The sequence below is a fragment of the Moschus berezovskii genome, chromosome 12 (assembly GCF_049115385.1).
Source record: "Moschus berezovskii isolate FMDL1 chromosome 12, NW_MosBer_1.0, whole genome shotgun sequence".
Lineage (NCBI taxonomy): Eukaryota > Metazoa > Chordata > Mammalia > Artiodactyla > Moschidae > Moschus > Moschus berezovskii.
This window is the reverse complement of record NC_142471.1, coordinates 95,230,272-95,257,696: the sequence shown is the minus strand read 5'-3', so window position 1 is coordinate 95,257,696 and position 27,425 is coordinate 95,230,272. Positions and strand designations below refer to the sequence as shown.

Below are 27,425 nucleotides of genomic sequence, written 5' to 3'. Positions count from 1 at the left end.
CGTGTCACGCACAGGTCTTTTCGGTGGGCAGTGCGCCTGGGCGCCGAGTCTTGGCTGCAGGAGCCCGGCCGCCGGGCCCACGCGCTGCTCGCGCCCCGCTGCCCTCCCGATTCCTCGAAACCTGGTCTGGAAAGTCGCGCGCTGAGCGCTCACCCGGGCTCAGCCGCTCCGAGGGCAGGACCCGGGCGCCCGCAGCGTCTGCTCGGCTTTTAGAGCGGCTGGCGCCGGGGAGGTCTGGTCACCGCGCGGGGCGCGCAGCCGGACACCGGGCCCCGGGTCGCCGGAGAGGCCGGGCGCGCTTCCTGTCCGCCCAGAGAGCCCGGAGCCTTCTTTGTCACTCGCTGCGCCTAAGGACAGGCCGGGGGACGGGGTCTCCCGTGGCCACGGGGAAAGAGAGCGCGCATCGGGCAGAGCCCGCCTCCGACGTGGGTGCCCCAGCCCGACACACTCGGTGGCCTCCGCCGGGGCGGAGAGCTCGAGCGCCCCGCGAGGCCCAGCCGGGGGCACACCGGCCCCCCAGCAACCTTCGATTTGCTTGGAAACCGGGCTGAACTGCGCGACCCGCCTTGGCCAGGGAGCCCTGCCCCACCCCTCCAGCCCCCGCCCCCGCCCCGGCAGGGTGCTCGCCCCTCCAGCCCCCGGCCTGCGGCCTGCCGGCTTCTGCCGCCTCCCGCTCTGGGCCGTCCCGGGGCGACCCGCGGCCCCTAGCGTTTACGGCCGGCGTCTGGGCAACTGGGGGGCGCCCCTGCGTTTTACCCTCTCCTCCCCACCGTGCTTTGACTTGTGTGGCTGATGTCGGGAGGAGGGTTTGAGGGGCCAGGCTGCAGCCGCGCACTGCTTGTCTGTCTGCTTTGGAGACTGATTTGGGCGAGGAGAAACTTCCTTGGCGGCGGGTGGGCGCGAGGAGCCGCGGCGCGCGGCTGGGGGCGGAGGCGGCGCTGGGCGGCGGCGGGGCTCGCGGGGTTCGCGGGGCTCGGGCCGGCTCGCGGCGCCGTCAGGCAGTCAGTCGGCGAGCGCGGCGGCGGCGGCGGCGGCGGCGAGGGGCGCGGCGAGGGGCGGCCGCTCCCATATATGGCGCAGGCGCCGCCCCCCGACGTCACCCTCTGACAGCGCCGCTCCCGGGGGCTTCGAGTTTTGGCTCCCGGGAAAGGGTCCATTCCTCGGGGAGAGAGGGCTGAGTTTTGTGCGCCTCCGTCCGCTGCGCGCGCCGCTCCAGGCCCCGCCGCGCCCCGCCTGCGCCCGGGACTGCGCCGCGGCACTCACTGCCCCGTTTATTTGTCTTTGGAGCAGGCGGGCCGCGCCAGAAGCGGGCGATCCCGCAGTGCCCTGCAGCCGCGGACGCCGCCTGGCTAGGATGACACCACGTTGAGCGCGCCTGCAAACAACAACAACAACAAGCGCCGCCGCGGCCACCGCGTCCTGCTCCTCCGAAGCGCCGCCGCCGCCGCCGGTGGAGCCGCCTCCGCGCCCCCGGCCGTCCGGAGCGCCCAGCCGCCGGTGTATGTCGCGCCTGCCCGGGACGGGCTGAAGCCGGCGGCGGGCCGGACCGCAGGCGCCGAGCAGGGCCAGCGCGGCCAGGGCAGCCGCCTGCCGCCGAGCCCCCCAGCGCCGCTGCTCGCGGAAGCGCTTTCGGCCGGGAGCGGCGGCCGCCGCCAGCAGTTTTCATGTTTGGGATTCAGGAGAATATTCCGCGCGGGGGGACGACCATGAAGGAGGAGCCGCTGGGCAGCGGCATGAACCCGGTGCGCTCGTGGATGCACACGGCGGGGGTGGTGGACGCCAACACGGCCGCCCAGAGGTACGTACCGGCCGCCCCCGCGCGCCCCGGGCCCGGCCCCGCCGGGTCCCCGCGGCCGGCCGGCGCCGCGCTCCTCACCGGGCCGCTGTCTCTTTCCTCCCGCAGCGGCGTGGGGCTGGCGCGGGCGCACTTCGAGAAGCAGCCTCCTTCCAACCTCCGGAAGTCCAATTTCTTCCACTTCGTGTTGGCGCTCTACGACAGGCAGGGGCAGCCGGTGGAGATCGAAAGGACCGCTTTTGTGGACTTTGTGGAGAAAGAGAAAGTAAGTGCAGACACACAATCACGCCCTCCGGCCTCCTAGGAGTGGGAGGCAGGCGGTGCCCCAGCGCGGTGGCCCCGGGTGCCCCCCTCGGTGGCGGGGCCGGCTCGGCCAGGCGCCCCTGCCGCCGCCACGTGCGGCCGACCGGGCCCGCGGAGGGCCGGGCAACTTCTCTGCGCCCCCGGACTCACTCCGGGCGAGGAGGGCGCTGGGCTTCCAGCAGGAAAGTGACATCAGCGCGCTGCTCCCGGCTAGGAGTCCTGCCTCGTGTGAGGCCAAGGGGCCTCGGTCGTGGAGGGGGACCGAGTGCGGTGGCCGCGCCGGACACCAGGCGCACTAAACGCAATTATTTATCGTTACTTTCAGGAGCCCAATAACGAGAAAACCAACAACGGCATCCACTATAAACTCCAGTTGCTCTACAGCAACGGTAAGTGGCAGCGGCTGCTTCTGCTTTCCCGCCCCGCTGGCTCGCTCTCTCCTTTTCCGCGATGCTTAAAGGACGTAAAGATTTCGAGATTAAAATGACACGGATGTAAACACGAAATCTTCTCATGGCATAGAAGGAAAACAAAACATAAACGATCAATAAGTCGATGGCACTTCACATGATTAACCGGTCCGGCTTGAAGGAGAAAGTAAAAAGGGGATCGATGTGGGCGCCAGCAGAACATCACTTTTAAGTGACTTTTTTCAATTTTGCAAATTAATGTTAATTATTGAGATTGGGGTAGCTCTGTACACCGAGCACAGCTTACTTCCTGTGCACGGATTTTTAGAAAATCCTCGAGAGACACTAGAAAGAGTTGAGACTCTCACTTAGTTTCCATTTTGTGCTTTCTGTTTTCTAAAAATAAATGAGCACAGGGGCCCTCCCGGTTCAGCAACCAGCCCTGCTCTCAGCCAGGCAGAGTCCTTTGCCCCTTTCAGCGCAAACCCTGAGTCTCAAGGTTCTTAATTAAGAGAAAAGAAAAATTAAAACGAGTGACTGGGTTTTCTCTCCTGCCTTTGAAAGGCGTGCCTAAGTTTCGCTGCATCACCACGGCAGGAGTCCTCAGCTGTCCACTTCCTGTGCCCCCGAGTGCCCTCGCTGAAATCCTGATGAGAATTTGTCCCTGTTTCTTGCAGGAGTCAGAACGGAGCAGGATCTGTATGTTCGCCTCATAGACTCAATGACCAAACAGGTGAGAAAGTTTAAGCCTCTTGTGCTCCTGCTCACTGCTCACTGTCCTGGAGTTTCAGGGAGGAGAGGGTTGACAAATGGGTCTGGTGTATTTGCTTCTTACTTAGTTTTCTTGACATGCTAATAAGAATTCCCTATTTATTGGAATAAATGAAGTGATTGGTGAAATAGTTTATGTTTTCATTAGAACAGGACATACATGCTTTATTAAATGGCTTGTGATTGGAATCAAATTCTGTCTTAATTAATCATGGTAATTAATATTTGACAGAAAATTTTCAAGATCTCCCCCTTGTATATTTTTAAACGTTTCTCTCTCTGCTTGGAATCATTTCATTGATTTTTTCCCCCCTATAACAAAGGCAACCAACTCCTTTTCAAAGCCCATTGAGTTGGACTTGATTAGTTCATTTTTTTCTCCTTTCCAGTGTGATGGTCTCATAACAGGAGACGTGTATTTGGATTTAAAAGTTAGATGTGTTGGAGTGAAAAGTCACCTTGTTCTCCTCGAGCCAATCTCCACCTCTCAGCCCCCATCTCCTCAATTCAAACTCTGAGCTCCAGGGGTCACCCAAACCCGGCCATTGCTCTGGGGGCAGCTTCTTGTCCCTTTCCACTCTGTCATACCTTGTAAATAACATAATTACAAGCAGTTCCTTATTAAATTATTTAACTTGTCTTGGTCAACTTTTCCGATCATAACTTGGCTATCAGTCGTGTGATTAAGTGCAGGAAAGCGCTTCATTGCTTCTTGACATCGTGCAGTCTTGGGCTGGTCTTGTGTTGCGTGGTATGTTGTTGCTTAGTTTTTAGAGATTTTCCTCCAGTTTTATTAAAATAGCGTTGGAAGAGGAGGCCAATCCAATTCCCCAGTGAAATCCACTTTGCACAGGTTGATTTAAAATATGCTTCCAAACTGAGCTTCACGTTTAGAAATGAAAGTGGCGTCTTCCGTTTTGATGTTAACTTTAAGAATTGTGAGCCAAGTGGAAAAGAACACTCTCGTCCTTCTTGTAGCCCAGCCACACATGCTTCCTACTGTCTGCAGGGCAATTAGTTTTCAGATTTTACTTCCCTTTGAAAAAGTTTGTCCTTACCTAGGCAACAAGCTTGCTGGAATTTAGTGTCTGCGGTGGTAAAACTGTGGTTTTCTCTTAGAGTAAAACAGATCTGACAGGTAAACTATGGTCTTTCCGACAAAGGCGGTGGAGGCAGTGTGCCCTTGTGTAATTATTTCACTGAGATTCAGTGAAGCCTCTGGAACTTCGGCTCCGCGTGGACAGGGTGCTTTTATTTCCTTTGTATGTAAGGGCTAAATGTTTTAGGAAATCGCTGTGTTCTAACGAAGAGGTTGAAGAGGTTGATGCAGGCAGCGCTGAGTTTATGCACAAAGGAGGAGGAGGCGGTCCCGTTTTAAGTGCACTTTTATTGTTCATTTATCCCTGTACCTTTGCAGTATAAACAGTTGAAAATAAAGGCATTTAATCTCCTCTCACTGACGGAGATTGGGGGTGGGGGGGCTCGGAGACAAGGAAAGAAATAGCCCAGTAACTGATCAAAGAGTCAATGGCGCTGAACCGACAGTTTATGGATTTCTGTTTGTGCTACAAAATAAAAAATAAATCAAATATAAATACGGGGATCCATCCGAGGACGAGTCGCGCTCTCAGAAGTGCCAGCGCCCACCGCGGCCACGCGCCCTGAGCCCCAGGCGGCCCGGCGGCCTGCGGTGACACCATCACCGCCTCGGTTCCCAGCCTACCGGGAGGGAGGCGCTGGGAGAGGGGCTCGCGGGAGCCCCGCGCCCTTCCCAGAGGGCAGCCCCGGGCTTCCTCGAGAAAGGGCTTTGTCCGCCTGGAAGTGGACGGAAGTGTCAGAAGTCCCGGGGAGGTTGGAAGCAATTTCCAGATCGTTTTCGGGGGGCGGGGGCGGGAACTGGAGCGAGGACTCCCCTCCCCCTTCCGTGGAATTTTCTGCGGGGGCACTTGCGGCTCCCGGCCCCCGCCCCCGGCCCCTCCCCCAGTGGCCTTTTCCCCTTTCTTTTTTTTTTTTTTCCCCTCTCTGTTTTTGGGAGGCCGGCGGTGGGGCAGGCGCGGGCGGCCCCCGGCACGGGTTCCCGGCGGCGGAGCCGGGCTGAGCGCGGTCGTGAGCGCACCTAGGGCTTCGCACCATCTGGCGGAGCCTCTGCTCAAAACCCAGCAGAGCGTGTGTGCGCAGACACTGCCTTTTTACCCGAGAAAAATCATTGTTAGCAGTTTCAAAATAAACACCAGATTGGCCATTAGCACTTTCTTTGCAAATATCATCCGGCGAGGAGCACGTGGCCGCGCGGGCCCGGGGGCCCCGGGACCCCCAGCCCTCCTGCCGGGCGCCCGCCAGGCCCGGCCCGGCGCGGCCACGTGCGGCTGCAGCGCCCGGGTCCCCGGGGCCGCCCGCCGCGGGCGGAGCTCGGCCGTGGCCGGACGCTCGGGCGGCCCTGCGGGCTCAGGGCGGCGGCGGCGGCGGCCGTGGCGGGCGGCCCACGCAGGCGCGGGGGCTCGGAACGCGGGGGGCGGCTGGGCGCCGGACTCGCTGCAGCCCGGGGGGCGCGCGGGGCAGTCCTTGACACCAGGCAAACGGCTGGCCGGGCGGCTTGTCCCCGCTTTTTTAGTCCTGGAGCGCTCTGATCCGCTTCTCCCCCCACGCCGATCGGAACTCGGGGTAGATAATGGCCCGACAACGCGACCCGGCGCCGGCAGGAAGGGGCCGGTGCCCCCGCGCTCTCGCTCCCTGCGCCGGGGTCTCGGCCTCCGTCTCCCGGCGTCCTCCCGAGCAGAAGGCCCCGCGCAGGCCCGGCGGCCGCCCAGCAGAGGAGGCCGCCTCGGCCTAGCCAGGCTCGGGTGACCCCGCCGGGAGGGCGAAGAGCCCCCCCGGACGCCGCCTCCCCGCGCCTGCCCTGCACCTGCCGCCCGCGAGGCCCGCAGAGCCCGGGGGGCGACGGGGCGCCACCGCCGCGGGCGCCGCGTAACCCCGCCTCTGCTTGTCGCCCGCGCAGGCCATCGTCTACGAGGGCCAGGACAAGAACCCGGAGATGTGCCGCGTGCTGCTGACCCACGAGATCATGTGCAGGTGAGCCGGGCGGCGGGGCGCCAGCTGCGCCCACACAGGGCGCGCGTACGGGCGCCGCCATCCCGCCCCGCTTCGCGACGGGCATCGATTGAAACGTACTCGGGCCGCGCGCGGGTCGCGGAGGAGCCGGGCTCATCGGCACCCCCCCGCCGGCGATAGCGATCGCAGCGGCCGGCTGCCCGGCGGGGTGGATTAATATGTGGGCCGTGTCGCTGCCGTGTGGTCAGAAAAGGATCACCGGTCCTCGGAGAGGCGTCTGTCCGCGAAGCCGGGGAGTCAGAGCGCGCTGGAACCACTTCCCTTCCCTCCCTCCCCAGCTCTCGCAGCCCGAGATACACGATTGTCTGTTATTGATAGAAAGGAAACTCTCCTGTACTTATTATAGAGCTCGTGTATGTGAGAATTGGATTGCGATTCTGTCAGTTAACCTCTTTCCCAGAGCAGCGAGGCATCGTTCATATTGTTGTTAGATAGCTTGCACGTTACTTGAGATCTCTGTCAGAAGAGCAATTTCCCACCTGTTTTTTTTTTCTAACTACCACCAGAGTTTCACCCCTACATGGCAAATAAAAATGCATCATTGACTTTGTATGTGCGGCTTGTGAAATACAGTTGCCGGGGATGATAAGGACCTACTCTGCAGGCGTGCAGGCTACAGTAGCAGGCCGCAGACTCTGAGGGGCATACTCCGCCCGGCTACCATGCCTCTTGCCTCAGTGCCATTTCTGAGCAGACATATTGTTACAGCACTAATATACAAAAGCTGACTTTTTCTCATATCAGGTAATAAATATAAATTACAACCAATAAAGTGGAATTTCTTTATTATCCACTTCTGCATGTACTGCAATTAACATAGAAAGCGCACAGATGTGATTTAAGCTCTAAGTGGAAGACTGTAGACTTTCTTTAATCACTTTAGCTGTCAGCTTTAAAAGGCTTTATATACTTTGCCTACCATATGGTGTTAATTTAGCTAATTTAGACATGTAACCATTATACAAGTATGCTTTTTTAAAATGCAAGAAGCATAACATTTTTGTTTCATTTCTGCTTTAATTAAAGTTTCAATAACAGAGTTAAGGTAGGCTTAAAGAAGGAACAATAGAAGTTTCTGATAGATTGATGCACGCTTTTGTGGTTATAATTAATAAATGCCCAAAAGAAATATTGGTTGAAGGTGGCATCTTGCATCTTTTCCAGAAATAACAGCTTGACAATTAGAGGTAAACAAAAGCTGAAGCTGTGAAAAGTTATTCCCAAGCCTCCTGCCTCCCCTTCTCAGTTCATTGCAAAGACAAACAGCGACAACGTTTTCCATATTTTAGCATTGCAATTTGTATAGTAGCTCAGGACCCTCCTAGTATTAGCAGATCCGCTCAACTTTGCTCCTTCCGGTAGAAAGTTACATCACAAGTTGAGCCGCAGAGCACGTGAACTCACTGGGTTTAAATGTGCCAAACCGCTTGGTGGGATAACTTATTTTCTTGACTCCAACCGCTTTACTCTCAGACTTCGGAAAAAAAAAAAAAAATTACAAGTCAGGCATAAGAGGATGAAAGGTGTATTAAAACCACTGTTTACTGTTATTCCCCCAGCCGGTGCTGCGACAAGAAGAGTTGTGGCAATAGAAATGAGACACCCTCAGACCCTGTGATCATTGACAGGTAAGGATGACTTCTTTATTTTTCGAAACAAAACCGTAGCCGCAAGAAAACCCATGGCCTGGCTTGGGTTCCAGTTGCTCCTTGTTTTTGAGTCTGGTGTTGAGCTCATCTCGTGCGTTGCACCATTTGTTGTCGGCGTGTGTTATCATGCACAGGTGGGTTGACTTGGAAACCTGGTGGCTGGCTCTGTGGGGATTCAGTAATTGCTTGCGAGTTGTCAAGGGAAGCAGTTTCATCTGCCGCTGCTCTCACTGTGAGAAGCACTTTATGCCTAGAGACTTTCTGGCTTTAAACCCAGAGATATGTCATAAAATGCTTTTTGCTAATTTGTTAACAAGTATTTCATTTTTGCATTACTTTTTTTTATCTCAGATGATAGCCGAAGTTGAGACTTGGGTGGTGTTCCTGTTGTAATTGTTGCCCAGTGTTAGAATGAATTTAATCTGCTCTCAATTAGTTGCAAAATGTCTCCTAATTTTTTTCCAATTGTGGCTGTCGTTTTATGTCAAGTAGCAAATATGTAACTAACAAACCAAAGTTGTTATAATTGAAACTAATTACACATGCTGGTTATACTTTCCAACATTGATTTCCGTAACTTGATTCGCGTATGCATTCTTTACATTTGCTGCTCTTCTTCTTGCTATTTATCATCTTCCTTGGACAGCGTTGCATCCTTTTAGGACCCTAATCATTAGTCCTCATAGCACTAACGTGTGTTTGGCATTGCTTTTGAAGAACAGCAGAACCACCACCACCCTCCTCTTCCAGCCCAAATCACTGGGGTTTCGGTGACCTGGGCGGGGGAGGATTTCTTTCTTCCCAACAATGGGTGACAGCGAAAGGCCCAGTGTTTGAGTGACTGCAGATTTTGAAACTGGTACCCAAGTCGAATAGATGTTAGATGTGTACATATGACACCAGTTTTGTGAAGCAGAGGTTCAGACTGTTTTGAAGAGGGGTTGAATTTCAGCAGCTTTCATTACAAACTTATCTTTTGATCATGAACTTTGCTGTCCAGTGTCTGAAAAATTAAACCCGGAAAACTCTATGAGTTAAGCCTAAAGAAATATGCGCCACCAGTGGAGAGCAATGCTAATGTTTAACTAGCTGGAATAGCTGTTTGCTTAGTGGAGAATGTTCGGTATCTGACAGAAGGGACAGCTCTCTTATTAGTAATCAAATAGGGTTGACCAGTTGTGGCCGTCACTCAGGCAATTGAGAACAAGTTCAACACTGTATAGGACTCGAACTACAAAAAATCAATATAATTATATTTGTTTTTGGTGTTGTGGCTATGGAAATTATATGGCCTTGGAGTGTTGTAACTGAATTTATTTTATTTTTTTGAATGGCAAAAAGTATTTGAGCAGCTATTGGAATCTTGTCTGAGTATAAGATGCTTGAAAAGGCAGTGCATGTGTGCTCGAAATGCAGGATTGTAAAGTGTTTCATCTTGGAGTTTCCTCAATTTGTGCTGTTTATAAATTATGAAAAGATGACTTGTTTTTAACTCATGAGGTTTTTAACGTGGTATGGTAATGAAGTAGCCATGTTGACTCAACTCACAGTTTGGATGCTGTGTGTTTCCTTCAAAATCACTTTTGGTTTATGCGACGTTCAATCATTTATTGACTGTTGATACTAAATGACTCTTGATACTGTTTTTATCACATGATGGAAACAACTTCCTTAGATATGCAGAAATGTTCTCTTCAATTCTTGTCTGAGTAAATGCTGTCTTATATTTGGTTAATTAAAATATGTGCGGAGATTACTGATACCTCTCTAACCTAAGAGAAGTATGTGACCATTTGATATTCTGGAAGCATGAGAGGAGGTGAAAAATGTAAAAACATTTGGCTAATGGGTTTACCAAGTTTATTTGAATAAGGAGGATTGCAGCTCCATTTACGCCAGGCATAAATGCTTTGGAGGTCTTAATTATTGATGAAAAATCTGCTCTGCTTCTAAATTCCAAGATATGACAATTTTATAGGAATTTTAATCACCTTCCATGGTAGGGATTTTAAGGTAAGGATAGTTTTATGTAATGACAAATAGAATGTACATTTTTAGCATTCTTAAGAGAGCTGTCACTCATCATGACAAATACTGTTTGAATTTTGTTGCTTGATGTAAATCTTTGTGAAATGATTGTAGTATTGGCACATTCTCCAGTTTAAGGTGTATTTCTAGGGGGCGGAAAACGAAGAGTTTAGTGTTCACTAGGGCAAGTTGTGTTAATCAGAGAAAGAAAATACCAATAGGAGGGAAATATCTTCAGAGTGATGTAGTCTTTTGCAACTGAGATGCGTTTCAGTTTCATAATGATAATCATTTCTGTGGCGTGTGTGTTGCCTCCTGAAATTAGTTGCTCATGTTGAGTTTCTAGCCTGGGCTTTCTCTTGAGTACTGCAGAATAAAATACCCCATCAGGTTGGTGAGTCAGTCTACAGGTCCCCGTCAGCAATGTCATCACTTGGTTAGTTGGCTTAAAAAAGAATTATATACAATGTGCTTTGCTGGCTCCTCCTGGCCTTTGGATACATTTAGCAGGTTCTGACCAGATAAAGCATATTTGTCCTGAGGTTATAAACCAATAATTCCAACCTGAATTGAGATCAATGGGCCCACATTCGTTCTAACCCACACCGAGCCTCTTCCGGCTCGTTGAGACTGCTTGTCTGTGTTATGAGAGCAGAGAATGGGCTTCGCGCTCTGGCAGGGAAATCACGTTCTATAGACTCTGATGCCTTAAGTCAATTAATTACACAATTCAGTTTAGTTATCTTTTAGAAGCATTAAATCCTCACGAGCAGCATGGAAGACCTCTCTGTAAAAAAGAGGTGGGGTGGGAATGAGGATATTTTACATTACGAAACCCTTATAATTTATGGTGAAGGTTTCACTTATGTTAACTGTTTTTTCCTTGTAAAACAGTGCCTTTTTTTTATAGCTTCACAAATATAATTATATGGGGGGTGTATTTAAAACAATATAATGACTGATAGGGTAAAGGCGAAACATAGCATTGTAAAGTCAAAACAAGAGATGCTGCAGCAGCAGCAGCTGTGGTAGCTGGTGGTGAGGTGCAGAGAGCCAGATGCAAGGAAAGGCACGTGTGTGTGCGTGCATGCTTGCACACCCATGCACACACAGCCTCACACGTGTATATGCATGTGTGCACACCCATGCACATGCCCACACGTGTATATGTGTGTGTATGCGCACACACCCATGCACGCATACCCGCATTTATGGATATACCCCTGTGTGTACGTGCATGTATCTATACACACATTTTTTTTTTAGGGTATTGCTGAAAAGGGTGGGAGTATCACTTTCCTCATGGAATAATGTTTTCTGGGAAAACACAAAAGCAGATGGTCTTCATTAGGAACACCCATTGTCCGCAGATCCCAACTATGAGCAGATAAATCTCTCCTGTTTCAGCCGTACATTCCAAGGCCTGTGAATGATTACAGGATGTTGGTGTAGCTGCTAAACCAGAACCACGCTCTGCCTCTCGCCCTCCTCCCGTGCCACCCTGGTGTCTCCTGGACCCTCTGTGAGCGCCGGGGAGGGTCCACACAGCCGCCTCCCCTCCTGGGCTGGGCCGCACTGGACCAGAGGTGCAGGGTCCAGCTGTTGCCAGGTGGAGAGGCTGGTCAGGGGGGCGGCGGGGGCGTGGGTCGCACACCGTGTGCTCGCTCGGCGGGGCGGGTCCAGATGGTGTCGTCTCCGGCGCCCCGCTCGCTGGCATCTCTGCGGCGGGCAGTGCCCCCTCCCTGGTAAATCTGGCATGGGCCTATGGAGTTTGCGAGACTTATCATTCCAAGTCTGTCCTACTTTCCTGTCTGGAAGCCAGACATCTGTTTATCCCATTTTCTTTCATACAGAGTTTGGAATAGCTTTAGTTTGAAAGGGGGGGGCGAGTTTTGTCGTATTTAACAGCTGTTACAAAATTTCAACCCTGTGGGCTCTGAAAATACTTTTCAGCTGACCTCAGATTTTTTATACGTAATTGACACTGGGCTGCAGAGAAATATTATTGACTTAACCTCTCATTGTCTGCGATTTCACATGGTCTTTCGTCGGATGCGCTAACTGGCCGCGCGTTCAACTCCCCCCACCGTCCAGCAGCCCTCCAGAGCCTGCCTTTGATTCATTTACGAGTTCTAAGCTCACACCTTTGGAGGGCCGGCAGCACGGTAGCGGGAGACCCGATTGGAGGTTTTCTTTCTTTCTTTCTCTCTCCCTCCCTTTTTTCTTAGTCAACAGTGTTTCCTTTCACTTCCTGTCACAAAGGTCAAAGAGAGCCGACCTCTGCTGGCAGCGGCCCTCGCTGAATTATTCATGGCATTGACTTTTTGTCAGCACACGCAGTTGTGCTCTGGGACATTTTATTCATTTACCTCATTTAAAGCGCCTTTCTGCACCTGTTCAAGTATTAATATCATGTAATTTGGGCCTAATGCCGATTTTGCTGAACACTCATTATATTTTTTATTAGCTATATTTCCAAACGATTATGTATGATTATTACCAAGCCTTACGAACAGCACCGGGTTATTCCCTAGCCCCTTATGTCTTCTTGTCAGCTTGTTTTCAGAAGCGGGGAGGATAAACATTTGACCAGTCCCAATGTTTTTATTCCTTCTCCATCTCCAAGCGGAGAACTTAAGGCTCCCTCCCTCATGGCTTTGCACGAGCGTGATTAAATCCAACTCCGAGGGAGCTGTACAAATGCCAGCATTTATAAGGTCAACGCTTTTGTTAAAAATGCTATGTAAATGAGGATCTGCAAAAAGGGACATTAAATAAAATTAAATTCATTGTCTTCTTTAATGTCATTTACATTTTGGCTAAGCCCCGGCCTGTCAAGGAGGATTTTAAAAATAATTTTAATTACACATCATTTAGGGATCCAAGGTTTTCTGTGCAGTAGCATTTGGATAACCTGCAAAACGGAGACTGTTTATTAACTTCTTAAACGACAACTTGTCATTTCATCTGCATAAGGCAATGAAAACAGTATAGTTTGGTGTTAATTTCTCCTTCTCAGTTTTCTGAAGGATGTGAATATAATTATCAGCCGGCAGGCCTGGGATCCCCGAGTCCTTCTCTGGGTCTTGGCTGTGTGTTTGAGACGCTCTTTGGTCCAGGATCTGTTTTAATACATTGGAGCTTCAGTGAAGGAAAAACATTGGCTAGAAATTTGGCAAGGTGGAAACACACTTTGGGTGAGCGGACGTGGCTGCAAAGAATCTGATTCTGCCTGGCACCGGCCCCATTTGGCTTCTCGGTGCTCAGGTGTGAATGGCTGTTTTATTCCCTGGCACGCTAGTGGAGAGAGGCAAAAAGTTCAGCGTGCTCATTCAGCCTTTAAACATTTTTTTTCCCCATAAACTTCTGAAAATAAACAGAAAAGGAAGAGCTGCATTATTGAGCCACAATGACATGCTTTCATTTCAACGGGGAGACACCAGGAACAGTCCCCACTTTGTATGTGTTCTCCCTGGAAGCCCGGAGATTAGAGAGTTGACATCACACATGCTAGGCCTGAGGCTGCCTGCCACTGTATGCCAGCGTGCACTCGCCGGCCACGGCCGGGCAGCCACCGCCAGGCCCAGCGCCTGCATCTCTGGTCGAGGCCCAGGAGGCCTGCAGAGATTTATGGCCGCCTGGCTTGGCTGAGGACTCCACGGCCAGGCCCGTCGAAGGCCGGGTTTTAAAACCAGCCACACACCCATCACGACTTCCGCAACACTCTGAAACAGCCCTGATGCTTGTCTGCCTGTGCAGGGAGAAGCTGCCTGCCGGGAGCTGGTAGGAAGATACAGGGGCGAGGGGAGGGGCCGGCCCAGGGCTGTCAGAAGCTATAGTCCAGGAGGTATGTTGACGCAAGCCATCCCGCGCCTCTGTGGCAGGCTTATCAGGTGAAAAGCAAAGATATCGCCAGTGCCTGTAATTGTGTTAGGATGGTTTGGATGAATTGGATTACCTTATGGAAAGCCGTCCAAACTCCGGGTTCTGTTACGCATGCTTACAGGAAGCAAATAATTAGTCTCTGTGCACCAGAAGATAATTGGGGCTGGCCAGAGGCCTTCTTGTGCAGTGAAGAAAGCAGGAGAGGCTGGCCTTGTCAGAGCGTTTAGAGGCGCCCCGGGGAGGACGGGCACCCTGGCCGCAGAGAGGCGGTGCCCGTGGATGAGGTGACTTTCGGTTACCTTTCAAAGGTGGTGAATAATTGATCAGAATTCAAACTCACAGTGGCAACGGGAGGCACGTTGCAGGAGATAAAAATCCCCAGCTCTAATGATGGAAATTGTCGTTGCAGACAGGAAGTGATTGACAAGTCGGGGTACAGGAAGTGAAAACTCAAGGAGCTTAACCTGTACTTGGCAAAGCTTCTGGAGCTTACACTCGGAGAAAATGAAAACCATTCACTCCGTCACTGCTCCCGCACACAAGTGCCTCTTGTTTGTTTATCTTCAGAGCAAATCTCCCAAAAATGTTTGTGGTCAAAACTCTATATAATGAGACATTATGCTGGTATTATTAATGCTTTCAAATAAAAATATGGCTATAATTTAGAAAAATAAGCGGAGGAATTTTATGTGTTATGGGTTTTCTCCGTCGTATTTTATAAGCTCCTCAGACTTGGGGGTAACTAGCGTTCATTAGATTGTAGCAGCCGGAGAAAACTGTTTGCAGAACTGTTGATTCAGAGAAGTCAGTAGTATCTGTCAACCATACATGGTGTGGGTTTGCAAACAATTTGGTGCAGAGGCCTGGATGCGGGGTGGGGGGTTGTGCAGGTAATAGGGCAGCTCTTTCATATTTTGCTTGTTTCTGAATCACTCATTTCCCCTTCCCTTTAAAAACAAAAACAAATGGAAAATATCCCTCTGTAATGCCTTTGCTGGAAGTTGCTCGGCTAGAAAATGCTCAAAATGCACGCGGAGCCGTGGTGCCAGAGTAGATGGCCGGCACCCTCAGAACAGCGGAGCGGGGGCGGGGGGGCGGGGGGTGCGCCTGGCTTTCCCAGTAATTCACGAGGAAATGAGTTTAACATGTGCGGAAAGGCAGGGGCTCCAGGGGTGGTGGTGTAGGACCCGGAGCCCAGGCCCCGCTGGCGGAAGGAGTCGGCTCCAGACAGTCTCTGCGGCGCGCGGGCCGAGCGGGCTCGCACATCTGGGGAGGGGCCCGCGCTGCCCGCGGCCGCGCCCCCGCCGCGCCCCGCCCCGCCCCCTCCCTGGTCGCCTGGGTTTTCTGCCCTTGCTTCGCTCTCAGCAGAAAGCAGTTGAGGGCAGGGTGCCATGTTAAAGCAGCCAGACAAAAACGTGGGCAGTGATTGAGGCCCTGAAAAACGTTTGCCCTTGTGATGACGGATTCCCCAAGGGGGGGAGGGAAACCGACCTGGACCATCCAAGACTGCCATGCGAGGACAGGGCTGCAACAGCGGCCCCAAACCACTGCCAGCTCGCCCTTGCTGGGAGTTCTTCTGAAAGCAGGCAGCTTTTGCAGAAATGACCAGTCTGGATGGGATGGAGGGGCCACCTGAGGGTGACTGACGTCTGTGCACTGCAGGAGTGGGATTTGATGATGGGCCGAGTGGGCGGCCAGGTCACCCCAACTCAGGGCTGAAACAGGGCCCGTGCAGAAAGGCCCCGGGTGGGGGGAGGGCACCCCCTTTTGTTTTCAATAACATCCCACAAAAGCCCCTTGACCCAGGGGAGGGGTCGGGGGTTCAGTCCTATTGAGCGGGGGTTCCTCTTTAAGGGTCTCCAAAGTTTTCCAAGATTCTCAGCGGGCTGTGGTTGCTAGGTGCCCGCTTGCTGTTCTGCCAGATTCATGCAGATGCGCCTTCCAAGGTGTCATGGCTTAGAACCGCATGTCCAGCTCCATGGAACGACCTCCTGTGGCCAGGCAGAAAGCCGGGGAAACACAGGCCGGTGCCAGGAAACAGGTGGCCATTGGGTAGGACACTGAAGCCACATCAGCCCCAGGGATGGTCCATGCCAAGATAACCTTTCTTCTTCTGCACTTGATTGTAGATTCCCAAGTGCTTTGACAGTATTTTTAGAAGAACTTCATAGACTTTAGTTTTTAGAGCAGCTTTAGATTTGCAGAAACATGGGCAGAAATTAGACACCGTATTAGCACTCCCCTCACCCTCTAGGTGCCATCTTGCCTCAGGTGCATGGCCACGGTGGGTGGGCCAATGTGGATACATTGTGACTAGGTCCATAGTTTACATTAGGGTTTGCTCGGGCTGTTCTGTATCCTGTGAATTTTGACAGACGCATAGTGACGTGTATCTGCTATTGCAGTGTTCTGCAGAATCATTTCTTTCCTTGCCCTAAAGGTCCTCCGTGCTGGCTCTTTGTCCCTCCCTACTGTACCTTCCCAGCAACCTCTGATCTTTTTACTGTCTCCATAGTTCTACCTTTTCCAGAAAGTCATACTTTCCAACTGTAGGTTGGAAGCCTACAAGCATGCTGCCTTTTCAGCCTGCCTTCACTTAGGAATATACATTTAAGTTTCCTCCATTTGTTTTTGTGGCCCCATAGCCACTGCAAGACTTTATGAATTTCCCTTTTTTCTTCTTCTTAAAGGTTTCTGGACACTATTTTTCCTTTTACTTGCTGTCTTGGCGTCTTGGAGATGAACTCTAGAGCCTATGGCAGTACATAGTGTTTTGACGTTTGGATGTTATTCATGGGGTTCTTGTCATTTTGGAAGTTTGCGTGTCCCGCCCCGTGTTTAAATGAAATAGTTGACTCCTTTTTCCAAAGAAATGACATTTCAGCTTTTCACCCGAGAATTTACTGACATGATATGACTCGATTGTACTTATTTTCAAAGTTATTTTTCCCCATAAATAATATTTTTTTGGAATATTTAAATGACACAGGCCATAAAAGGAGAATGATTAAATTATTGGGAAGGCAAATGTGCTACACTGTGGCATAAAAAGCAGAATGAATTCAGCCCTGAGTGTAGTTGTTGGTTTTTTTGGTTTAATAAATTAAACTACAAATTTTCCTAATTGCCAAACAAAATGTTAGGCCGGCTTTAGCCATTGCTGACAGTAAAACACGACATAAAACCTGCTGAGAGTTATATGTGGTATTTAATATGAGACAGAGTAATGCAAGGGTTTTTATGGTTAAGTATGAGTTCACACCCACAGCATTTGTTTCGCATTAGGAAGGGTTTGTAAATCAGCTCAGTGCACGGGGATGGGGTGGTCCCGGCAGCCTCCCCGTGTCTCCTTCCTGGGATTTGGTGATTGGAAATGCTGCCAAAGGGAGCGCCCCGTCCATTTCCATTTTCTCAATGAAGCGATTCGTCCTCTGACATGAGGAAGATTGGGTCAGGAAATAAGCGGGGGATTGGAGCAGACGTGTAGCTCATCCCCACCGTCGGAGGTCGCGGGCCGGATCGGGCCACCGGGCAGCAGCCATCAGTTACTGAGACGTGGGCTGCCCATTGGTCCTTGGCCAGCCGGGGGCCCCAGGGAAAGGTGGGAAGGATCTGGGGAAGTGCTTTCCGGGGAGAAAAATGGCAATAACTATCATTTATTAAATTTGACAAGCGGCTTCTAAATATAACAGCCCTTTCCCCAAAGATCATTCCTTTGAACAAATGAATGAGTTATGCAAGTTAATAAACTGCGAGGTTTCCCATCCAGAGGTGTGGCTCAGAAGGAGCCCCTGTTCTCTGTCTCCTGCTGCCCTGGTGAACGCCCCATTCTCCTCGTCTTCTGCTGGTCACCCAGGCTTTTGTGCTGGACTCACTGCTCTCATGGAGCCTGTGGCAGGCCAGTGACAATCTAAGAAAAGCTTTACAGTAAAAATGAACTTGCCCTGGTTCTGAATAGTAAGTGTGACACAAGAGATTGGCTTCATAGTTTCAAAAGAACCTGCACACGTGATCGTGAGTAAGGCAAGGTCTCTCAGTGTATTTTAAGTTGAAGGGGAAAAAAAAAAATTGGCTCTTACAAGTCCTGTGGTCAGAAGCACATTTGCGGGGCCAGGGGCATTTGTCATGACAAGTGACTGCTGCCCGTGTTTCCTAAGACCCATTATAATTATTCCCAGCAATTAGAGCATCCAGAACCCTGCTCCAGCCCCAAACACATTTGTTCCCATTTATTAGACTGTGAGCAGTAACTAATTTACATTGTTTCAGAGTTGTGTGTTATAGTAATTTATTGCGTGTGCTAGGGGTCAAACAGAGTTGACCAGTCTGCTGGGCAGCCCCTCGCGGGGCGGGGACGGAGGGTCTTACAGACCTGGAGGCAGCAACGCCAGGGGCATGTGATTTGAAAACCGCTCCGGCCTTTTTAATCATGTTTTGATTTATTCTCTGTTATACCACTTGCTTCACTGTTGCTCCTTTTCTATGTTTGAACAAATCAGAGCCGGAGAACAGGATTTTTTTTTTTTTTTTTCTGAAGGAAATGGAAGCGATATCTTCTAACGAGTGGAAACTTTTACTAATGCCCTGAATAAAATATTTGTCAGCGGCCTCCACTAAACGTAGAAGCACTCCACAGAGGAAACAATGCCTTAACTGTTCCCTTCTCATCATAGCGGGTTTCGTTATCAAGTTGAGGAAAAAGGCTTGTTTAGGCGAAAATAATGATCATAAATAGAGCTGTATTGTGGGGCTCGGAGGAGGCGGTGACAGTGCCTGCTATCAAGACCTGCAATTCCAAGGAAATATGAGTGTTCTGATCCAGGGAAGCAGTAATTATCTTTTTGTGAAGAATGTACAATGGTGTCGGATGATGAATTGATCGCAGATTGGAAGCGTGGTTTAACTGTCATGTACAGAGATAAGAGGGAGCCCCGGGATTGCTCATTGCTTCTGCGAGTTCACAGCCAGCCAGTTTATTAGCACAAATCCCAAATGTTTAGTAAACTCATTAGGTCCCATCTAATGTTAATTTATCATCCTAGATGGAACCCTAGCAGTGGAGGCCGAGGACTGTACCGAATCCGCGTGATTTACAGAGCTTTCTGATCAATCACCTTCTTTGCACTGGCCATTTTTCTTCAAATGCTTTAAGCGGGCCTGAATGATCCATAGGATTAGGCCCTGGCAATCGGTTAGGGTTCTTCCGAGTTATCTTCCCCGGGATGGTTATCTGAAAGGTTACGAAACCCTGCACGGTCTGACGTGGATGGGTGGGGGGGGAGGGGGCAGGGGGCAGCCTTCAGCTTTGAATTGTTGCTGCCTCCCCGGGCCTCTCTCACCTTTACCTCCACCCCCCTGCTCCCACCCCCAGCGCCCCCCACCCATTTTTCCTTTTCCTTTTACAATCCAGCCAGAGAGCGAATTCAAAGAATTTCCTTGCAAAATCAGTTTACCGAGAAATGCATCATGGTCCATAAATGTCAAGTACAGTTTATTCTAAACTTCAGACAGTGTTTTTCTTTTAAAAAATCAAGCTTTAAATGCCCAGTTCTCCTGACATTTTCGTACATATTCTATAGTGTTTTCGAAGAGGATAATAACCTTTGCCTGATCCTAGGCAACAGCTGCAAAGATAATGAAATTCTTATGATATTTCACCAGGTAAAATGTGAATTGCAGAAGAAAAGCTATTGAATTTTTATGGATCTTAATCGCATAAAATGAGATTCATGGGGCATACGTATAACTATACTCAGTGGGCCAGCTGCCTGCAGTTGCAGGGGGACGGTGAGCTGCACGAGGGGCGCTCCAGCTCCCACTCAGAAAGCGCTCCCCAAACGCTGCCTCCAGCTTGCCCTAAGACTGATAATGAAATATGACAGAAATTTCCTTGTGCTGGATCAGTGGCAGGAGAGGCCCTGCACGGCCTGTATTAATTCATCTGACTTATGTTCCAGGTCTTGATTTACCTTATGATTAAAAACTTCTGCAGGTTTGCTCACCAATTGAAATCAGATCTCATCTGCAGCCAGTGGTATTGATCCCTATTTAACATCAAGGCTCAGAATTGATTGGCATTGATTAACAATAAAAATGCTCTCCTCCGCGTCCAGCTGCCCGGCCACTGTTGAGAACGAAGTGCACTGTGGTCCTGTCCTCATTGACCACTCTGAAAGGAGACACGGCTCCCCCTGCCCCAGATAAACAGTATATTTTAATGTTATTTTAACGGGATGCCGGACCGGCAGTGCAAATTGATTTTTTTCTTGTTGTATAAGATAAATATCTTTAATAAAATTCTCATTTTATTTAGGATTTCACAGGAATAACTTGATTACTAGAATAATGATATTTTTCTTTTCCCATGCCATGAGAAATGGATTAAAACATAAAGGCTATGATAGCATAACGCTAGAAATGAAACGTTAATCAACTCAGAAATCACACACAGGCAGGAAAGCTGGGGTGGGGTGGGGTGGGGTGGGGTGGGGTGGGTGGGCGGGTGTGTGGGTGTGTGTTAGTCGCAGTCTGCACCTTGCTTGCTGTGGGTTTCACGGGCATTGAACAGTTTTGGCTGGGTCTGCCGGCCCAGGCCTGTCACGTGCTGGAGGCCAGCTTCTCTCCATAATGTCATGTGAGCATATGGTCCCGCAGAATCCGGCGCAGAAATGCCACTCTGCGGGGTCCAACCTGAAAGCCTTAAAGAGGCTGCGTGTGTGTTTCCGTCGTCTTTTGCTCACTGGCGTAGACGCGGCCGGTCCAGAGAATTTCTAACCATTCCTGTAACTAAGAGCCGAGTGAGGAGAACCTGTATTTAGTAAAATCAATCAGGAGTGGATGACACGCTAAAACTTTGGCCATGTCTGCTGGGGACTCGCCTTGTTCCCAAGCCCTCCTGGTAACGCTGGCCAGCCGTTGGCGCTCATCCTGAACGGCCAAGGGCGCTGGAGGCCAGGTCCAGCTGAAAGAAATTATCCAATCTCTAACATCCAGAAGTTTACAGTTATATAATGATGGAGAAAACCGCAAATCCCCAGGGATGTCAAATTTTAGAGATACTTTTAAAATGAAATTACCCAGCCAAGCCTCTAAGACAGCCTTCTTGTGCTTAAGACAAAAACGACAATCTGGAATTCATTTTTGTGTGTGTGTGTGTGTGATAGGGCAAATCCAATTTGCTTCTTTAACTGTTGATTAAGGAATCGGTTCTACAAGGCTGTCCCCCCTGTAAGTATTTGCTGTTTATTTGTCTGTGGAGAGTGGCTGGAATCCTCTCCAAATGGGAACACCAGGGCAGGCACGCTGTAATGAAGAGCCTCCTGGCAGCGTGCAGACACCCTGACTGGCCTTGTTTGTGTGGAAGAAATAGTTGGCTTTTTGTGCAGCCGGGGGAGCTTCCAGTCACTTCCCATCAGGCGGACAGAGCAGCGGAGGCTGGAGGGCCGAAACCTGTCTTCTCGACAGCCTCTCTTTTAGAGCCTGGAGGAAGACACCCATTAGAAAGCGATAAATAAGGAAGCACCCTAGATTAGAACGTATCTTGCTCTGAGGTCCGCTGAACTCACGTCGCTGTGTGGTCCGCATCAGAGGCTGGCCCAGGTGGACCAGCTTCCAAGCAGATGCCTGTTACTCAAGCATTCTGCACAAAAAAAACGGGCTTCCCCTCACTCCCCTTCCCCCCACCCCCGGTTCCGTGTGCATGGGAGGAATGGCTGTGTTGGTCTTTTAAAATCCTTTGTAAATATTTAATACAATTTTCCATTGAGTTCATTTAAAAATAAGATCTTGTCGATGATGGATTCAAATGCGGTCACCAGATTTGCAAACAGGAAGTATTATATGGAAGAAATAAATGTTATGGTTGCGTGCTTTTGCAAGCAGAGATCCTGTCTCTAGAACACTCCCCGTTTGGAAGAGACAGACCCCCCATCCCCCTGGCACCCCCACCCCAGGGGGGCCTGAATTACCCACTTTGCAGGTCGGTTTCACGGGGCAGGTCTGGAGCTTTGGGGTGCCTGTCATTGCCTTGGGGGCTGTCTTTCAAGCACATGGTGGCAGGGAGCCCTGGGAAAGTGGCCGTGGTGACACTTAGATTTGTTTTTCTTTTGTTTGGAAGGAACCGAAAAGCCACCCCTCCCCCCTAGGATTGGGGTTAGATAGCTTCTCTGTTTTTGTAATTTTGGGGGAGGGGTTATTCCTGTCAATGCATCTGGGGCAGAAACAGCCAGAGAGGAGAGAGTCCTGGGCCGGCCACCCAGCCGGGGTTTCCCCGGCGGGAAAGTGGTCTAAAATCACTCAGTGTCCACGGAGACACGCATCCCCTGGATACAGCCATGGTTCTGTGGTTGTAAATGCAAAGCAGTTGGCGCACCGGGGTCTCCGGTGAGTGGCCCAAGATCCCCGGAAGCGCGTCCGGTGAGTGGCCCAAGATCCCCGGAAGCGCGTGTGCCTTGGGTGGGGGGCCAGGCTCCCCTAGTGACGGGGCCCATAGCTGGAGGGACTGAGGACTGGGAGCCGGGACCACTGAGCCTGCGTTGGGGGCCTCCCTCCCTGCAGCTGCCAGTCCTGATCTGTCTGACCCATGAGCCCCCGGCCCCTGGTGACGGGGGCACCCTGTGCCCGCCATGGATGACCAGCCCCTGTGTGTGCTCTCTCCCGGGGGCTGACTTCTGCCAAGTCTCTTGTGGGTGCCTCCCCAGCTCCCGGCCCTTTCCAGGGGTCCAGCCAGAGCACGGGCTGACCCCAAAACCTTCTGCTTGGATGCCTCCGAGGGTCGCCATGTCTGCCTGTCCCCTCCCTCTGGCGGCCCTCCTGGTGGAGTCCTGCTCATCTCTCCCACCACTCTTCTCGACCTGCCTGCCTGGCCACCTCCCTCAGATGGCCTGGCCCTTGGGCCCCAAGGCAAGGCCTCCCCCTCCTGCTTTCTGAAACCTTGGGGCCTGTGTCCCCTCTTCCTCCCAGGGGCCCGTGGCTGTCTACCAGAGCCACTTTTCCTGCAGTTCTGTGGCCCCAGCCCTGGCTTGGGGGCCATTCCTGGGTGATGGGACCCCTGGGGGGCAGCCCGTGGCCCCCCAGAAAGGCACTGAGCGCACTGGCTGGGCTGGGACAGAAACGCGTTCTGGGGCTTTCATGCCTCCCGCTTCTGAGTGGGGCCCCCGAGCCCCAACCCGGCCTCCTGACACCATGGCTGCCCTGTAAGCCGACACTCCTGCTAAGTCGCTCTAAGCTGTTGCGGGTCCTTTCATGCGTCTGGCCTGAGGCCCTCCAGCCGGTCAGCCAGAGAGTTTGTGCTGACTTACCTCACCTCAACCTGCCTCAAGGTGGGACGTTTCACCCTCCAACTTAAAATACAGACAGGAGGAGAAGCAGGCAACAGAGGATGAGATGGCTGTCTGGCCTCACCGACTCAGTGGACGTGAGTCTGGGCAAGCTCCGGGAGGCAGTAGTGAAGGACAGGGAGGCCTGGCGAGCTGCAGGCCGTGGGGTCGTGAAGAGTCGGACACGACTTAGTGACTAAACAACAACAACACATATCTGTGCTTTGTCGCCCAGTTTTCCCAAGAGGGGCTCCAGGGAGCAGACGGGCTCCTTCCTGACTGTCGATGGGGCAGCCTCAGACTCAGGGTGCAGTCCACCTGGATGCACCCTCCGGGTCAGCGTGCTGTGACCAGTCGTGGGCGCCCCTGGCTGGGGGAAGCTGGAGTCAGGCGTCAGAGGCAGCCCTGGTCTCAGGTCTCTGGGCTGGGTGTGCCTCGCACAGCCTGGGCCCGACTCCCCGCGGCCCTTCCTGAGGCCCGGTCGACTCTAAGGGTGCCCACAGGAGGGGCGAGACTGTCTCCTCCCCACCCGACCCACTCTGCCACTCACGTTTACTAAGTGTAATCGTAGCCACTCATGTTTGCTGGGTGTGAAGTCAGGGCTCTTCACCAGATACACCTCCACCGTCCTGATCCTGTTGTAGCACTCATTTCATCAGGTCTGGGGTCATTAAGAGGTCATCTGAGGTCACTGAGCTGGGAAGGGGTGCCACAGGGGCTCGAGCTGAGGCCGAGAGGGCCCTTTATTCAATACTCTCCCTGCACAGCCCTGAAAGTCGTGTGGGCCTGTGTTTCACGGCCCTAGGGACTCTGAGCTGGGTTTCTGGGCTGACATAGGGGAGCCCTTTCTCAGCAGATCCCAGGGTAGGGTGTGTGAGAGTGAGGGCTGCGTGTGACGGGCATGCATGGAGGGGACCCCCCCCCGTCTGTGTGGCAGGGGCAGGGACCTGTGGATGGTACGTGTGGCAAAGCCAGGGGTGCACCGTGCTGGTCGGGTCTGCTTTGTGGACGCCCGGGGCGTTTGTGTCCTGCTGTGAGCTGGAGCGGTCAGGGTTGGGGCTCAGAAGCAGGTCTGATGGAGATCCCCTCACGGGGTGGGGTGTCAGGAATGGTGGCCTCTAGAGGTGGGTGTGGCCAGATGGGGGGCTTCCCAGCTAGTAATAGTGATAAACAACCCACCCGCCAATGCAGGAGATACACGTTCGATCCCTGGGTTGGGAGGAACCCCTGGAGGAGGAAATGGCAACCCACTCCAGTATTCTTGCCTGGACAGTGGAGCCTGGTGGGCTAGAGTCCATGGGGTCACAGAGAGTCGGACACGACTGAGCATGCATACACGCAGCCAGAGGGACGTGTGTCGTGTGTGTTAGTCACTCAGTCATGTCGAACTCTTTGTGACCCACTGGACTGTGACTCGCCAGGCTCCTCTGTCCTTGGGATCTTCCAGGTGAGAATACTAGAGTGGGTTGCCATTCCCTCCTCCACAGAGGGACGTGGAAGACCCTCTCTTCTAGGACAAGAGGCACCCATGGGGCTTGGCGAATTGCTTGTAAGTTATCAGGATACTGGACTTAGAAACATCACTTATAAGAGCAGTTATAAATTTGGTTCCATTTTCTTCACCTATGAAAAATTTAAACATAGTCTAGCATCAGCTTGTATGTGACAGAAGTTCGCCATTGACACTGGAGGGTTTCCGGTTCCATGTGGGACCTCTGATTCCCCTTTATCAATGAGAAGTGCGGAAAGGATTTCAGTCTGATTAGGTCTGTGACTGGTGAAGTACAGAGGTGTCAAGTTATAGCACCACTGATGTCTTTAGTAAAAGAAAAGCACAAATATTGCAGCAGAGTTGGCCGGGCCGGGTCTGGATTTCCCTTGAATCGTTTCCTCACCGGATCTGGCAAAACAAACCAGTACAGACCAAACACAACACCCAAAAGCCCGTCTTTAAATGAAGCCCTCACAGCACGAACCTTGATGGGTAGGAAAGTTCACATTCATCACCCAATGGCGGGCGTGACGTCTCTGATGGTCGTTGCTGGTTATTTTTTATTTTCGGTGAAGTCTTGAGGTTTTATGTAGATTTAAACCTTGATGCTGTCTTCAGGCTTGACGCGATCCTCCGTGTGTAGTCCGTCACTTGCAAAGTGCCAGGCGGACCCTGTGGTGGGGGAGGGGGTGAGTGGGGGGGGTGGGGTCGTGAGGGCCTCCACTCAGGTTCTGTGCTTCTTCGTGACCAAGCAGTCAGCTTTACATCGCCCTGTTTCTGTGCTTCTGCTCTTGCAAAGAGTGGCAAGTCTAGGAAACTGTGTCGTCACCCCGCGTAGGTACTGCCTTCGGGGGGGAGTGAGGGGCAGAGATGATCCGTTTCAGAAATGTAGTGGACTTGAGGTTCCCGAGTTACTTTGTGCAGCGGAGCGGCTTTGCGTCCATCTGAAGCAGAGACACAAAGGGCCCTTGTTGTATGGGACAGGTCAGAGGTTCCGGGAGCTTTGAAAGGATCGGGTTGGGATAATTGAGTTATCAGATGCCAACTGGTCACTTCCGTGAGCCTGCGTCTTCATCCCCTGTCAGTCTGATGGGATCCAGAAGGCTGGCCAGTGGGTCCGGTCTGGTTCTGCCCCAGAGGTCCCCATCTCCCCAGGCTGGGCCCTAGAGAGCTCTGCGCCCTCCCCTCCCCCAGCTCAGGGGTCTCTAAGCGCTTGAGCAAAGGCCAGAACCCGGCGTGGAGGAGCCCCCGGCCTGCCAGCTGCAGGCCATCCTTCCCCTCGGCCGACAGCAGGCGAAGACAGCCCTTTGGCCGCCCCCGATGGTCCACCGCCTACCTGCTTGTTTAATCGTTTCCCTCTTTATCCCACTGACTTAAAAAAAACACACATAGAGTTTCACTTTAGAGTGAAATGCTTTCTGTTTCCTGGAGGGGGTCCCTGGGAAAGCGTCGTCTCTAAGCCACCCTGGATGGAAAATGTACCAGAGGGTGGAGAGGTCCTTCTCCCGAAGGCCGTTTGACGTTCTGGTCTCTTTACAGTTTGTATGGTTCCGAGACACAGTTGTGGATGGCGTGCCGGTGAGCACACGGGAAATAATTTGTGCTACTTTAAAGTGTTTTGAATCATATATTTTATCAAAATTGTCCCCTGAGCCCATGTAAGAGAAAGTAACATTATTTAGGAAAAGGATGGTTTTTCATCATGCTCCACCTGTTAAGGTTGAAAGATGGGATGGAGTGTTTCCCCTGGAAATCACTAAAGAATGGTCGTCTGGGCTGGGGCTGGTGAGAGCTGGGCCTGGGAAGGACACAGGCTTCCTGAGGGCAGTGCCCAGTGGCTGTGAGATGAGCCCAGGATGGCTGGCCCGGGGGTGGGCAGTGGTGGGAGAGGGTCTTTGCTGGACCCGAGCTGTGACCAGACTCCGTGCAGGGACCGGCACGCCCAGGCCACCCCGCAGGCCAGGGGCAGGTGGTCTTTCTTCTCCCAGGGACCCCAGGAGTGGTCCTTGCCCAGGCACGTGGGGCTCCGGCTGGTCCTTTGTGGCAAGTGTGGACAGACACGTGGACCCTGCAAAGCTCTCAGGGGTGGCAGGGGAACGGCCTCGTCACAAGGCCAGGGCGTCCTGAGGGCTGGGACACAGGACAAAAGTCTGGCTCATTTTTCTTACCATCGCCCACTGGTGTGTCCCCGGGGTCTCTCTGTTCTCAGGGACCCCTTTCCTGAGGCCCTAGGGGCCTCATCTGGACGCTGCCATGGAGACTGCCTCACCTCTGCTCACACTGGGGGCCTCTCTGCAGCCTCAGAACCCGAGGTCTTGCTGCCACGGGGGCTTCTCCAGAGTCATCTGATGCGGGCGGGTTCCAGGTTCCCAGGTGGAGAGACGCTGTAAGTCTGAGTGCCTGCTGCCTCCTCCCAGATGCCCATCCAGCTCCAAGGGACCCCCTGTGCTCCTCCTTGCAGTTGCTGACCTCCCAGCCTCCTGTCCGGAGCTGGCAGTGGGTCGGGTGGGCCCTGGCTTAGAGCTCTTCTCATGCGTCAAACCTGGAGAAGGAAACGGCAACCCACTCCAGTGTTCCCACCTGGAAAATCCCATGGACAGAGGAGCCTGACGGGCTACAGTCCATGGTATCCCAGAGAGTTGGACACGACTGAGTGACTAAGCACAC

At 52.2% G+C, this 27,425-nt stretch overlaps 1 protein-coding gene across 5 annotated transcripts in view; it reads left to right on the top strand.

Moving 5' to 3' along the window:
* The first annotated feature begins 1,148 nt into the window (after nucleotides 1-1,148).
* EBF3 (EBF transcription factor 3) overlaps nucleotides 1,149-27,425 on the top strand; it is a 119,234-nt gene continuing 92,957 nt past the window's right edge. For all 5 annotated transcript variants that reach the window (XM_055424391.2, XM_055424389.2, XM_055424390.2 and 2 more), the window contains exons 1-6: nucleotides 1,149-1,798; nucleotides 1,904-2,060; nucleotides 2,424-2,487; nucleotides 3,186-3,241; nucleotides 6,275-6,348; nucleotides 7,947-8,015. In XM_055424391.2, the coding sequence (XP_055280366.1) occupies nucleotides 1,665-1,798; nucleotides 1,904-2,060; nucleotides 2,424-2,487; nucleotides 3,186-3,241; nucleotides 6,275-6,348; nucleotides 7,947-8,015 (554 nt within the window). In that variant the 5' untranslated portion in view covers nucleotides 1,149-1,664. The remainder of the gene's footprint in view (nucleotides 1,799-1,903; nucleotides 2,061-2,423; nucleotides 2,488-3,185; nucleotides 3,242-6,274; nucleotides 6,349-7,946; nucleotides 8,016-27,425) is intronic.